The sequence below is a fragment of the Engraulis encrasicolus genome, chromosome 7 (genome assembly GCF_034702125.1).
Source record: "Engraulis encrasicolus isolate BLACKSEA-1 chromosome 7, IST_EnEncr_1.0, whole genome shotgun sequence".
NCBI lineage: Eukaryota > Metazoa > Chordata > Actinopteri > Clupeiformes > Engraulidae > Engraulis > Engraulis encrasicolus.
In genome coordinates, this window is record NC_085863.1 from 20,780,768 (window position 1) to 20,793,069 (window position 12,302).

General features: G+C 45.4%; 1 protein-coding gene across 3 annotated transcripts in view; it reads right to left on the reverse strand.

Annotated features, from left to right (window-relative positions):
- pafah1b1b (platelet-activating factor acetylhydrolase 1b, regulatory subunit 1b) overlaps window positions 1-12,302 on the reverse strand; it is a 36,093-nt gene that overhangs the window by 20,721 nt on the left and 3,070 nt on the right. Inside the window, exons 2-6 of one of the 3 annotated variants that reach the window (XM_063203055.1) lie at window positions 11,064-11,150; window positions 5,332-5,658; window positions 2,341-2,425; window positions 2,058-2,132; window positions 379-585 (exon numbers count right to left, since the gene is read on the reverse strand). In XM_063203055.1, the coding sequence (XP_063059125.1) occupies window positions 379-585; window positions 2,058-2,132; window positions 2,341-2,425; window positions 5,332-5,363 (399 nt within the window). In that variant the 5' untranslated portion in view covers window positions 5,364-5,658; window positions 11,064-11,150. Of the gene's footprint in view, window positions 1-378; window positions 586-2,057; window positions 2,133-2,340; window positions 2,426-5,331; window positions 5,659-5,896; window positions 6,425-11,063; window positions 11,151-12,302 lie in introns of those variants that run through there. The other 2 variants (XM_063203056.1, XM_063203054.1) reach the window with 2 other exon arrangements.

Below are 12,302 nucleotides of genomic sequence, written 5' to 3' on the forward strand. Positions count from 1 at the left end.
TAGATATTCGGATAGTGAGCGTAATCCTTTTTATAGTGGGTGGGAAAGGAGACAAATTCTGTCTAGATGTGCCACCCTGTTCTTGAACTATTTCTGCACACACCCACGCAAACGCATCCTTGCTACGGCTGAATGGGGGTTATGCATTATCAGCATTAGATTCTATTCATCATAAGTGAATCTGTGTGATTTGTTCTGAATAGGGTGAAAAGGGGCCACAACGAGGAACCTGGTGGGAAATGCTGGATGCAGCATTTTTCAAAGCTTTTATTTTCATTATTGGAAAATGTTATTGGGTGCTTTGGAAAAGGCCTGTCCTCTGGAGGTGTCTTGTAGGTCTACTTCCTAGCACTCCCACACATGTACGCACAAACACACCTTAATGGTGGCGTCTTCCGAGGCAGACACCATGACGCTGAATAGGGGGTGGAAGATGACACGCGTGACTGGGCTCCTGTGTCCGCTCAGGGCGTACTTCTCCGGGGGGCGCGGGATCCACTCTTTGGGGTCCCTCTTCTGGCCGATGGGGCCACCCAGGGTGATCTCCTCCTTAGCGTCACTCAGTTTAGACTCCAGCTCCATCACCTGAGAGAGAGAGAGAGAGAGAGAGAGAGAGAGAGAGAGAGAGAGAGAGAGAGAGAGACAGACAGACAGACAGACAGACAGAGGTCAGAATAATCCGCACATAAATTAGGCGTTTCTGTACCTGACAGAGACAAGCGGCACCAGGATGCAAACCTTGTTAACAAGGTGTACCTGTACAAAGATGTGAAGTGAAAGTGAAAGGCCATTTGGGAAACTCCTCTAAGAGCTGCCGCACACAGAAGCACAAGGGAAGCAGAATAAACAGCATGTGAACAAGATGCCCCAGTGCTACAAGTTCCCCACCTTAGCCCCTCTTAGTAGTGAAGAGCAGGAAAGAATGTCTGGCCTCTGATGACTTAGCAACTCTAACCAATTCAGCAGAATGAGTGAACTGACTGGAGCCAATATGTGGAGGGACTTGGCCTAGAATGCGCTTCCTAGTCTTCCTATGGTGCCCCAAATACATGTTAAACAACACCCCTGTCCTGTTGGCCCTACTCTACTTTTCAGTCAGCCTACATGTACTTAGACACGAGTCTCTACGGGTCTTATCAAAGGTTAAACACTCCATGTGAGCCACTGACTAGACGTTTGGACATTTCGTTCCCATTACATGCAACAAAGCTCAACTGCAAAGTGTGCCACAAACAGACTCTCACTCGTTAAGATGTAAGCTGTTTTACATTAACATTACGTGTTGTTGCTGCTGCCCAAATGGAAGTAGCAATGGCAAATGTGCTCTGCGTCAGTATAGGGTTTAGCAGTTAAAGTTAAAGACACTGTTACAGAGGACCCTTGTACAGTGGGGATGAAAGAATGGAGCAAGCATTTTTCCCATGACCCTGTTGCCATACTAATGCATACGTCCTGTAGCTCTACCATTACAAAGTCATAAACTCCTACCTAAATACACATCAATTTGTACAGGACTGACAGCCGAAGAAAATTCAGAGCTGGAACATAAAAAAATTCCAAGACTTTTTGAAATAAGAAAAACCTATAGTAAAGACTACAGGAAATCCTGTATCGTCAATGTAAAGATGCATTGCATTCTTGTAAACAAAACTCTGTCAAGACTGAAATCAGGCACTGAGTGTGAAAACCAGCAGCCCTGCATTGCATCAATAGCTTCGAAATGAAGTATAGTTTATTGGCCACAATTCCATAGCAACAGTTAATAGGGATTTCCAAATTCATAGTAATTTCTTTTCCTGGAACATTAGCATTTCTGCTGCTCTCACTGTAGCTACAAAGTGTGATGTGTTTCCTATTAAAACGTCTTTTGGAGACTTCAGGGGTGCCTACGGACCCCCCTCCTAGACCATGGACAACAAGATGTACTGGCACAATATCAGAAGTATTTCTTAAGCCGGGTCATCCCTCAGTCACAAATGGTTTCATATACGCAAGATGGAAATGTGTTTGGTGTTGGTGGACCACAACGAAATACAGACTTTGCAAAAACAACATACTTTCTTTTGTAATCTGATGACTGAGGTCCACTTCTTTTCCAACAGGCCTGCATATTTCTTGTCTAATTCTTCATTCTGGTGAGAGGGGGAGAAAGATGAGAGAAACACAATAGTTAGTTGTGCAACCTTAACCACACAAACCTATTATGAAGAATGGATTTTCTGTCCCATATTTAAATTTACTGAACTCATTGCACAACAGTCACTGCCGGGCATATTATTTATTTATCTATATTTAAATGTATAAACGTTTTCATGACATGCATAACGTGCAAGTCCTTACCATATCTAGTTCTGCCTCTTTCTTAAAAACAGAGTATGCTTCTTCATGGCCATTGGACCGCAGGTAGTCAGCTATCGCACGATTCCTGGAAAACACAAAGTCAAAAGCGGACAGGGTTTACCAACATGCAAATGACACAATGATGATAGTGCTGTGTGACACAGCAGTAAATTGTATGCAACAAATGTAAGCATGAAGTCCAGGAAGCTACGATTGGTCGACTTAAGTCATTCCAGTCAGCCTGGCTCTTTTCTCAAACAGAGCCATGAGTGAATCTTAAGATGTTTATCAGGTGTAAGTGACAACTATAACTGATGTACTTATGTTATGAAAGCCATTCCCCATGAGAAAACATAAGGCTGCTTCAAGGCTGATGACTCCACCTCTATCCACACAATTCATTGTGTGCATTGCACAAAGCTGTGCACTCACAGATTGAAACACTTGGCAAGAGAACAGATACTGTAACCTACCATTGTAATTGAGACCAAAACGTATACAAGTAATCTGTGCCGTGGCGTGCACCATTGAGTCCAGTGCACCTTCATACATCTGAACTGGGACAACATGGGGGACATTTTTTCTCTCGATACAGCAGCCAAGGGCTGTTTGAAATCAGATATGGGTTTTTTTGCGAAAACCAAACCACCAAGTCAACACAAACATGTCCAGATGCAGTGTGTGATAGGGTTGCTCTTGGGCTGGTGTGGCCGCAGGGTACATAATCCAACACACACACACGAACACACACGCACACACACGCACACACACGCACGCACACGCACGCGCACGCACACGCACGCACACGCAGACGCTACGACACGACAGAGATCAGGAGACACTAGAGAAGGGTGGGGTGGGGTGAGGTGGTGGGACGAATCCGATGGATGCAACCGAGCGAGAAATGAAATGCTGATTCACTGCCAATCAAAGCCAGAGAGGCAGAATGAGCAGCGTCAGCCACGAGCCGAGTGCAGCTCTCCTGCTGGATAGACGGGAAGTGATGATCACGGAGATGGTGATGTAGTAAACCAATACAACACTCACAAAGGAAAGGCTGGAGGGGGGAGATAATGAGAAAACATCTTTATGGACCATTTCTCAGTCTTTAAGATCTTTATCAAAGAGAATCAGCCTTGCCGGAGGTGATGGAGAGAGAGTCAGGTAGAGGAAGATAAAAAAAGAGCAAAAGAAGGAGAAAAGACAGAGAGAAAGAGAGAAGCAATGAGAAGAGTCAGAGAAAGAAAGAAAGAAAGAAAGAAAGAAAGAAAGAAAGAAAGAAAGAAAGAAAGAAAGAAAGAAAGAAAGAAAGAAAGAAAGAAAGAAAGACAGTGCAGCGCAGGGAAGGAGGCCATGTCAAGCAGAGCCATTTAGAGAGAGGGGAAAACAGATTTCATCTGACGCTGATGGACATAACATTGTTACCTTGGAAACCAGCCTCGCAAATCAACGTGTACACGTCAATACACATGAAGGGCCAATCCACAACGCTACATAAACACACTCGTTTCCCAGCACACACAACGCATCATCTAGACGGGTTAGCAAGAGCAGGACGATTAGTCTGCTGCTAACCAATAATTGTGCATCACCAATGAAATGTGAAAACAAGGGCCTGTGACTGTGAGATGGAGAGAGAGACAGCGAGAGCGAGAGAGCAAGAGAGATGCACAGAGGAAAAGATGCGTGCAAATCTGACCATTCCTGACATAATATAGCTTACCTGGCAAAACGCGCACGCACGCACGCACAGTGATTCAGCGTTACGCACACTCACCAGCCTGCATGGCTTTCACACCGGTGCATATTTCATGGGCTCGTTGAGGAACTAAATTTAGGCCGCTTTGGCCATCAGCGTAAAGAAAAGGCTGTTCTCCTCAGCCTATGGCACTCCCTTCCTCGCCCTCTCCCTCTATCTCTCTTTCTCTCCCTCTCTGGTCTTTGATTTACCGAAGCACTCTACAGTGGCCCTATGGCAAAGTAGCTACTTGCTTGCACTTTAGTCAGATTTAGAGGACCGTGCAAATTAGCCTGTGCTGCTGCTGTTAAATGTTATAGGCCTATCTGAGCTGTGTACAACATCTTTGTCCTGGCGTGGCCTGCATTGTCATGGAACAGAAGGTTTCTAGGCCAGAGTTTATTTCTGGAAGAGACAAAACACGATAAATAATAAATATGGTTTTAGAAAAGGAACAAAATCTGCTCGTCATGGAGAAAAACATGCAACTGAACAAGTTGTCTTTATAGCTCCACAACAAAGGTTGCAACAATCAAATATCAAAGACCATATAAAACAACAATTTGATCAAAATTCATGAAAAAGCTTTTCCATCATCCCATCACAACTTAAGGCTCGGAAGGTGATCAACGATCACTTCAAGTGGTTCAAACCTGAAGTGTCCCAAGTGCTGGTAGAGTAGTCAAGGCCTACTTAAAGCTCACTTGCAATGGCTCCCATCGGTGAACTTGTTCAAAAATTGACATTGGCACCTGCCAACCAGCCAAATGCTGGCCACTTTGACAGGTTACTTATTATTTAGTGTGACAAATCTCAGTAGTTGCATCAATTGTTTGGATTTAAATTCAAGAATGTTTGAAATAAAATAAAAAACTGACAACCAAACTCTGGCTAGCAGAAAGGCTAAATGGCTAGAGACACAGGAAAACCAATTGCCAGTGTCCAAGGGGCAAGAAAAGTGAATGTCCATCCCTGCTGGAGAGTAGTCAAGGCTTAGGCCTAGCATAATTGTGATTCCCAATGGTAAATTTGTTTTAAATTGTTAGTGTACTACCAGGCTGTGCAGCAGAGTTCTCTTAACGGCTTTCAAAACATCCCCTCTGAAAATGAGAAGATGCTACATCAGATCAAACTCTGCTAACTTGAACCGAGATGTTGCCTCCAGAGTAGTTACCATTTAAGTTGGGGCATCCCAGCCACTTACAGTTTAAGTGTATAAAAGGTTAAGTGTGTGTGTGTGTGTGTGTACTTACAGCTCGTCACGTTGCCTCTGTGACAGCACCATGGTGGCTGCAGGGTAAAGGTGCTGCCTCTGCTGCAGCCGTTTGGTGTGTGTGTGTGAGTTTGGATGCCCCTACAGGGCACTCTGCTGCGCTCCTGTCAGGAGTATGTCTCTGTGGGCTGGTATGTGTTGTGGTTGGCGTGTCTCGCTGGTCGTCCTTCGTCACGTCGAGTCAAGGGGTCCACTGGCTACACTCTCCAAGAAGACGAGTGGCTCTTGGAGAGTCGAGAGCAGCTGAGGACTGGTGGTGCTCTCAGGTGACGCGGGTCCAAGTTCAACAACGGGATCTTCCTTTCATCTGGAGAGAGAGAGAAAGAGAAAGAGAAAGAGAGAGGGGGCGGGGTGGAGAAAGATAAAGGGAAATTAACAACAATATACTGTGCAATCTTAAAAAAACTATGAAGCTTTTTTGTTGAAAGAGCTGGCATTTCATTCTCCATTAACTTCGGATTTGTTCCGTGATACTACCATGATACCCACACAAGCATACAAAAGCATTCACTGACAATAACACACAATGTGCAAAACACACCCACCCTCTTCCATCCTGCAAGCCAGCCTGCAAACAGGAATCTTTAGAGGGTAAACAACCACTCTCTCCTGTGGTGCTCCCCTACTAGCCACAGTGCGGGCTGGCTAACAATATCCAGCAAAGCCTCTCGCTGCTAGACTGGTCATACCTAGACCAGGCAGCAACAGGCTCAATAAGGCTCTTAGACTCCACCAGCTGATAGGTGGGTCTGGCCAGTGGCATGGAGGGAGGAGGCGGGAGGGAGGAGGAGGAGGAGGAGGAGGAGAGGGGCAAGCCGGTGAAGAGATGACTAATCCAAACGGCAAAGGGAGGAAACTCCGACAGAAGACTGCAAGGCAAGTGGCAGCCAATCCCTTTGAAGAGAGCAAACGACCAAACCAAACAAATCAAGAAAGCAACCAATCAGGGTGAGCAGAGCACACAAGCTTAAATCCGTAATCTTTTCAGTCTTCCCAACACAAACAAAAGCACGTACTGTACATAGGTGGAATGAAGAGAATCTTGAGTACTTTACTGCAAGGGTCTGTGATGACAAGAGGCCACCACAATTTATTTGATCACAATTGCAAAATGATGGGTCATCTTCAAAGCATATGCAGGGTGGCCCATCATATTGTGTCAAATCAACTTTGAAATGTTAACATTCAAGCCCTCTTTGTCCATCAAAATATTTATCCTTGGTCTGATTCTCTCACTCAATCAGCCCAATCACTACTCAAATTTCTAGAATGTGCAAAGGCATCATAACTTTGTCTGTAGACGGCAAGGAGGTAACACACAGCAAAATTCACTGTAGACTGACACACACAAGGTCGAGGCGGCTTTTGTCAACAGACAAAAGCGAAGTCTATTTTGAGCGGAACCATGACATAATCACCATGGCGATGCCAGCTCTGCCACCCTGGTGTTAGGGCAGGTCATCTTAGAGAGGAGAAGCAGGAGGAGAGGAGAGCAGACCAGAGACCAGGAGCCAATTGAGAAGAGTGCAAAGGCAAAAATACACCAATCAAACGAATGGGCGTCAGAGGAAATCTGATGTGGCAGAATGCATCCTAGGTGTAGAAGAATCTGGAAGAAATTGGTTTGGTCTCTCGTTATGTTGGCAGGGGCGGAGGACAGCAAGGGGAGCTTGCACCCCTTACACCCCAGTTTGACGTGGTTGAAGGTGTGTGTGTGTGTGTGTGTGTGTGTGTGTGTGTGTGTGTGTGTGTGTGCGCGTGTGTGTAGGTAGTAGGCTTCATCGGCTACCTGAGTATGCAAACTCGGCACAGTTGGTACCCCCCGTCCTAACATAATGAAGGGGGGGGTTACTGGCCACTTGACTCCGAGTTAAAGGGACACGGCTGACTCACTAAACCACTTAGGTACTCAGGTACCTTCCATGTCCATGAGAAAACAAAACACAACCCTGCGAGCATGACAAGCCTGGAGCGGCGCACTCCTTTCTGGCCCAGATCAACCCCCCTCTTCTCTTCTCTTCTCTTCTCGTATCTCCCTTGGCCTCTTACACCGTCAGACCTGCTACCTGACCTGGGCCTCTCAAACCTGTTTTGAAGAGAGAGGCTCTACAGACTCAGACCCAAACTCAATTACAGAAAAGGGGGGATGAAGAGAGAGGGAGAGAAAAGAGGGAAAGGACAGAGAAAAAAAAGAGAGGGGGACAGAGGGCAGACAAAAACAGAAACACACAGAGAGAGAGGGAGAGAGAGAGGGAGAGAGAGAGAGAGAGAGAGCAAGAGTGAGAGCAATATGGACCGCAGAGCCTTTACAAGAAAAACCTTTGAATCCAAAGTGATACTCTCACCCGGAATTCTTAAAATGGCTACCCGGCTAACGATAGCCCTTCTTGTCAATATTCTAAACCCAATATCGCCTTTGGGCCAAAATAATTGCCGACAGAGTGGACAGCCCCGACCCCGGCTCTGCCCCCGGCCGTGTCAACTGGAGGTAAGCGTAGCAGGAGATTTAAGTGTTTGAGCTGTGGTCACTCCCTTCTAATCCTTATCCAAGATAAACCATGCTGACTACTAGTGACAAAACTAGTCTGGAGTGCAGAGGCAACTACACGGTACACCTGCTCTCCAACGTGTCTCTACTCCCTCCTAATGTTGCTCTCTTGACGTCGTCAGTCTCACCACCCAAAGAGGCATGATGCAGGCTTGATGGAGCAAAGAAATCGGGAGGCTGAACCTGTAACACCATTTGAAATAAGGAACACCTAATGACTATAGTTCATTCTATCAAAGTCTGTCAAGTCTGAAATCAAGCACTGAGTCTGAATGTCATCAGCCCTGATGATTATTACATTACATTAGGCAGACGCTTTATAACCCAAGCGACTTTCAAAAGAGGACATAATCATAGCCAACATCACTAGCAAATACAAAGTGCACAGGGTAGAGTAGAATAAACACACCCACACCCACACCCACACACACACACCCACACACACACCCACACACACACACCCACACACCAACACACCCACACACCCACACACACACATGTCAAGAGTCTGGCCTGGAGCTGGTGTAGCAATATTTTCTGTAGTTGGCTTTGTTTTTGTAAGTTTTTAAGGAACAAGTTAAATTCCCTTGTTGCTAATCCAGCCGGTACATTTCAGGAAACTGCCAAACAATGACTACTCTACCAGTGTATCGTGCGTACACGATAAAGGGTACAGGGTTCACTCAGCCCCTATGAACTGAACCTTGACCTGGTTGGCAGTCTAGGCCCACACCTCCCATACAAGGTTAATCTAACCACAATGTGCTTTACGGGAGGGCCAACCATTTCCAGAGCCGTGTGTGCGTGTGCGTGTGCGTGTGCGGCCATTACTTATGTACACACTACGACGTTAGGTTTACTTAATGAATTGGCCAAGCATCACTTATCCTGTCAACTATAAGTTTATGGTAACTGAACAGTTTAAAGTATACCTAGGTGTCTTTTTTTGTAAATACAAGTAGATATGAGTCTTCCTGCAGAGTTGTAGAGATTCACAAAACAAGGACAGCACAAGTGCTGGTATAATAATATCATGTTAAAAAGTGACACCATATTGCCAGCTCCCATCATCAATATGCAACTGTGTCACAGCCATCACCATCAAAACAACCGGCATGAAGAGACACCATAGTGTGTGTGAGAGAGAGAGAGAGAGAGAGAGAGAGAGAGAGAGAGAGAGAGAGAGAGAGAGAGAGAGAGAGAGAGAGAGAGAGAGAGAGAGAGAGAGAGAGAGAGAGAGAGAGGGAGATGGCCTGGTTGGCAAAGACTGCATGTACTGCATCGGGGAGAGATAAAAGTTGACGTGACTTTCACTGCAGTTGAATGTAGGACTTTCTCCTCTGCATTGACTTATCTGTGCTTTGCTTGGCCGTGCCCATGCTGCAGCTACTGTACTGTACTGCAGGTCATGGAGGGAATCCTAACGCTGCTTTGCAGACTGCTGCCGTGTTCTGCAGCAGATGAGGAGCTGTGTGTGCCTCACTGCACCCCTCTGACTTTAGAGGCCCGTTCCAAAAAGGAGGTTTGTAGTTACTAATCCAGCAGTTACATGACATTACATTGCACCAGAGGCGAAGGATCTTTGATTGCACTTCACTGACGCATATATCCAAAGTGACTGGTTACTGTCCCTGGAGCAATGTGGGGTTAGGTGCCTTGCTCAAGCCAATGGCACTTCAGTCATAGAGGAAGGAAGGGATTGTTAAGGGTGGGCTACCTGCAACCCCCTGATCTAAAACCTATTTTCTTAACCAGTAGTCCACAGTTACCCCGCAGTCAATTGTTGTAAACCCACTAATGGAAAAGACTTGGAGCTTGATCCATCAGTCAAAGCAACAGCCGCAAGCCTCTTCTAAAACAATAATTACTCAGAAGTAACATACAGAGGGAGGAGACTAACCTTGCTTTCAGGAATACCTGCACACTGGGCTTTTTGAAATTGTCTAGCTGGCTAGTGGCTTGCATAAAGCAATGCCTTCTGGACATGAACGATGACTTTTTTTGGGCAATCTTGGACAAATAGCTTATAACAAAGCGGGTAGGGCCTGGCATGGTGATGTAAAGTCCAAAAGCCGCAGCGTTTTTCTTTTTTTAAAACAAGGATGCATTGCTTTGAGCCAGCCACTTTAGACCTCAGAGTGAAGAAAAATGGTAAGTAACATGACCTAAGCCTGACCGACAAACACAAACACACTTCAACTCTCTGCAAGCCTATGGCACCCGAAAAGCAATAACTAACCGTCTTGTAAGCTGGCTGCATCCCTGCCTCATGACCTTTGAGGACAACAATAACTGTGCAGTCTTCATAAGCAGCACAGCAGCCATACATCTTACTAGCACACACACAGACACACACACACACACACACACACACACACACACACACACACACACACACACACACACACACACACACACACACACACACACACACACACACACACACACACACACACACACACACACACAGACACACACACACACACCTTGATCTTGGGGTGATGAATATTGCATGCGGGCAGTAGTGGCAGTTCAGGACATCACTTTGGCTTGTGATTCAAAGGCTCAAAAGGCACAACCTCCAACCTCCAGCCTCCACTTTCAAAATAATGAACGAAAATTAGGAAGCGCAGAGAGGCCAACAACATAAAATGCCAATTATGGCTTCAGGCCAGAAGTCAAATTGGTAACTTAACTGGCATTCAAAGTACAGAAACCTACACTCTAAACGTACAGAGGTAAGTTATATTATAACATCGCAAACCTACCCTGAATTTCATTCAATCCTGGTGACATCAAGGGGACTCTATATGTAAGCGGACATTTTGGACAGTGAGGGACAAAAAGCACACAGGTGACAAAATAAACAAAAGATGGCACGCACAGGACATCTGCTGTCACACAGCAGGGACAAAAACACAACACAACCATAACGACCACACACACACCATTGAGAGGAAGGCTAGGTGTGTGTGTGTGTGTGTGTGTGTGTGTGTGTGTGTGTGTGTGTGTGTGTGTGTGTGTGTGTGTGTGTATGGATGCGCACGTGTGAAAGTAGGTAGTCTGTCTGTGTGTGTGTGTGTGTGTGTGTGTGTGTGTGTGTGTGTGTGTGTGTGTGTGTGTGTGTGTGTGTGTGTGTGTGTGTAAAGGAGAGCCAGAGTAACCTTGTTCTTTCCCCAGTCTGGTCGTCCATACGGCTGACTGAACTCTTGAGGATTCTTAGTACTCTCATCAAATGCCAAGCACAACACCTGAAAACACAGCACAGCAACACAATACTAGCTAAGCTACTACCACCCTCTCCGTGCAGACTGCTGACCACAGCTGAACATGGCCAAGTGTGCAGGACAATGAAGAGTGGTACCAAATAATCCATCCAATTTACATGATGTCGATAAGCTGTAGATCTAGATACATCTGCTCCCCGTCATAAAGTTTAACAGAAAGAGCCGAGCACAGACTGACTTTTGAGGAATGGTTTCTCCTCTCCCTCTCCAAAACACTAACAATAGTCAATGTGCATGAGGACAACAAGTTTTAACCTGAAAACAGATACAAAAACATGGTCAAAAAACATGCGTTCACAAATCAAGAATATTACACAACCTTCAACTTTACTGCATGGTGCTTGCTGCTAAGTTTTAAATGTCAATAATAAAAGCAGTGGAGAGCAGGAGAACCAGTGGAGACTTGTCCCTCGAATGTGTGTTTTTTAAGCACAGACCACAAGTCCCGCATGCAAAGCATCACGGTCACAGCTCTGAGAAATGAAAACACACTTCTCTGTTTGTGGTCTGCATCAGGTTTTAGTGAGAGAGATGCTGATCAGTCACCTCATGCTCTCTCTCTATCTCTCTCTCTTTGTTCTCCAGCTGTGTTTAAAAATGCCTTCATCACCCACTTAGACTAATTAGACCTAGGTGCACTTGACGCATCATAGTTGTCCTGGCTAATCAATTTTTACGAGGCTAGTTGGTCTCGGATATTCTGGGATCGAGCATATAGTATGGTGACTAGTCACTAGTGGGACTAGTGACATAGGAATAGATTGATGGGCAAAATACATTTAGGGAGTGAAGATGAAGGTTCCAAAAACACTGTACACTGCTAACTGTTCTTGTTTATTATTTTATATTTTGAAGCGAACAACGAGTTTCGTCCAGTGTGTCATCAGGACAGGTTCGCTCTTTTTTGGGGGAGTATTGTGTCAGGCGGTCGGTGTGACTGATAAGCATTAAAGAAAATCAAGACAAAAAGTGAGGGAGGCTGAATAGGGGGAAAAAACAGAAAAGAAGTCCATTCACTAGTTATCTCTCAGGTCAAATAAACAGTCAGTGAAACAGTAATAATAAAAAATAGTAATAATATTGTGCGGCTAATTAGTACATAAAAACATGAAGACA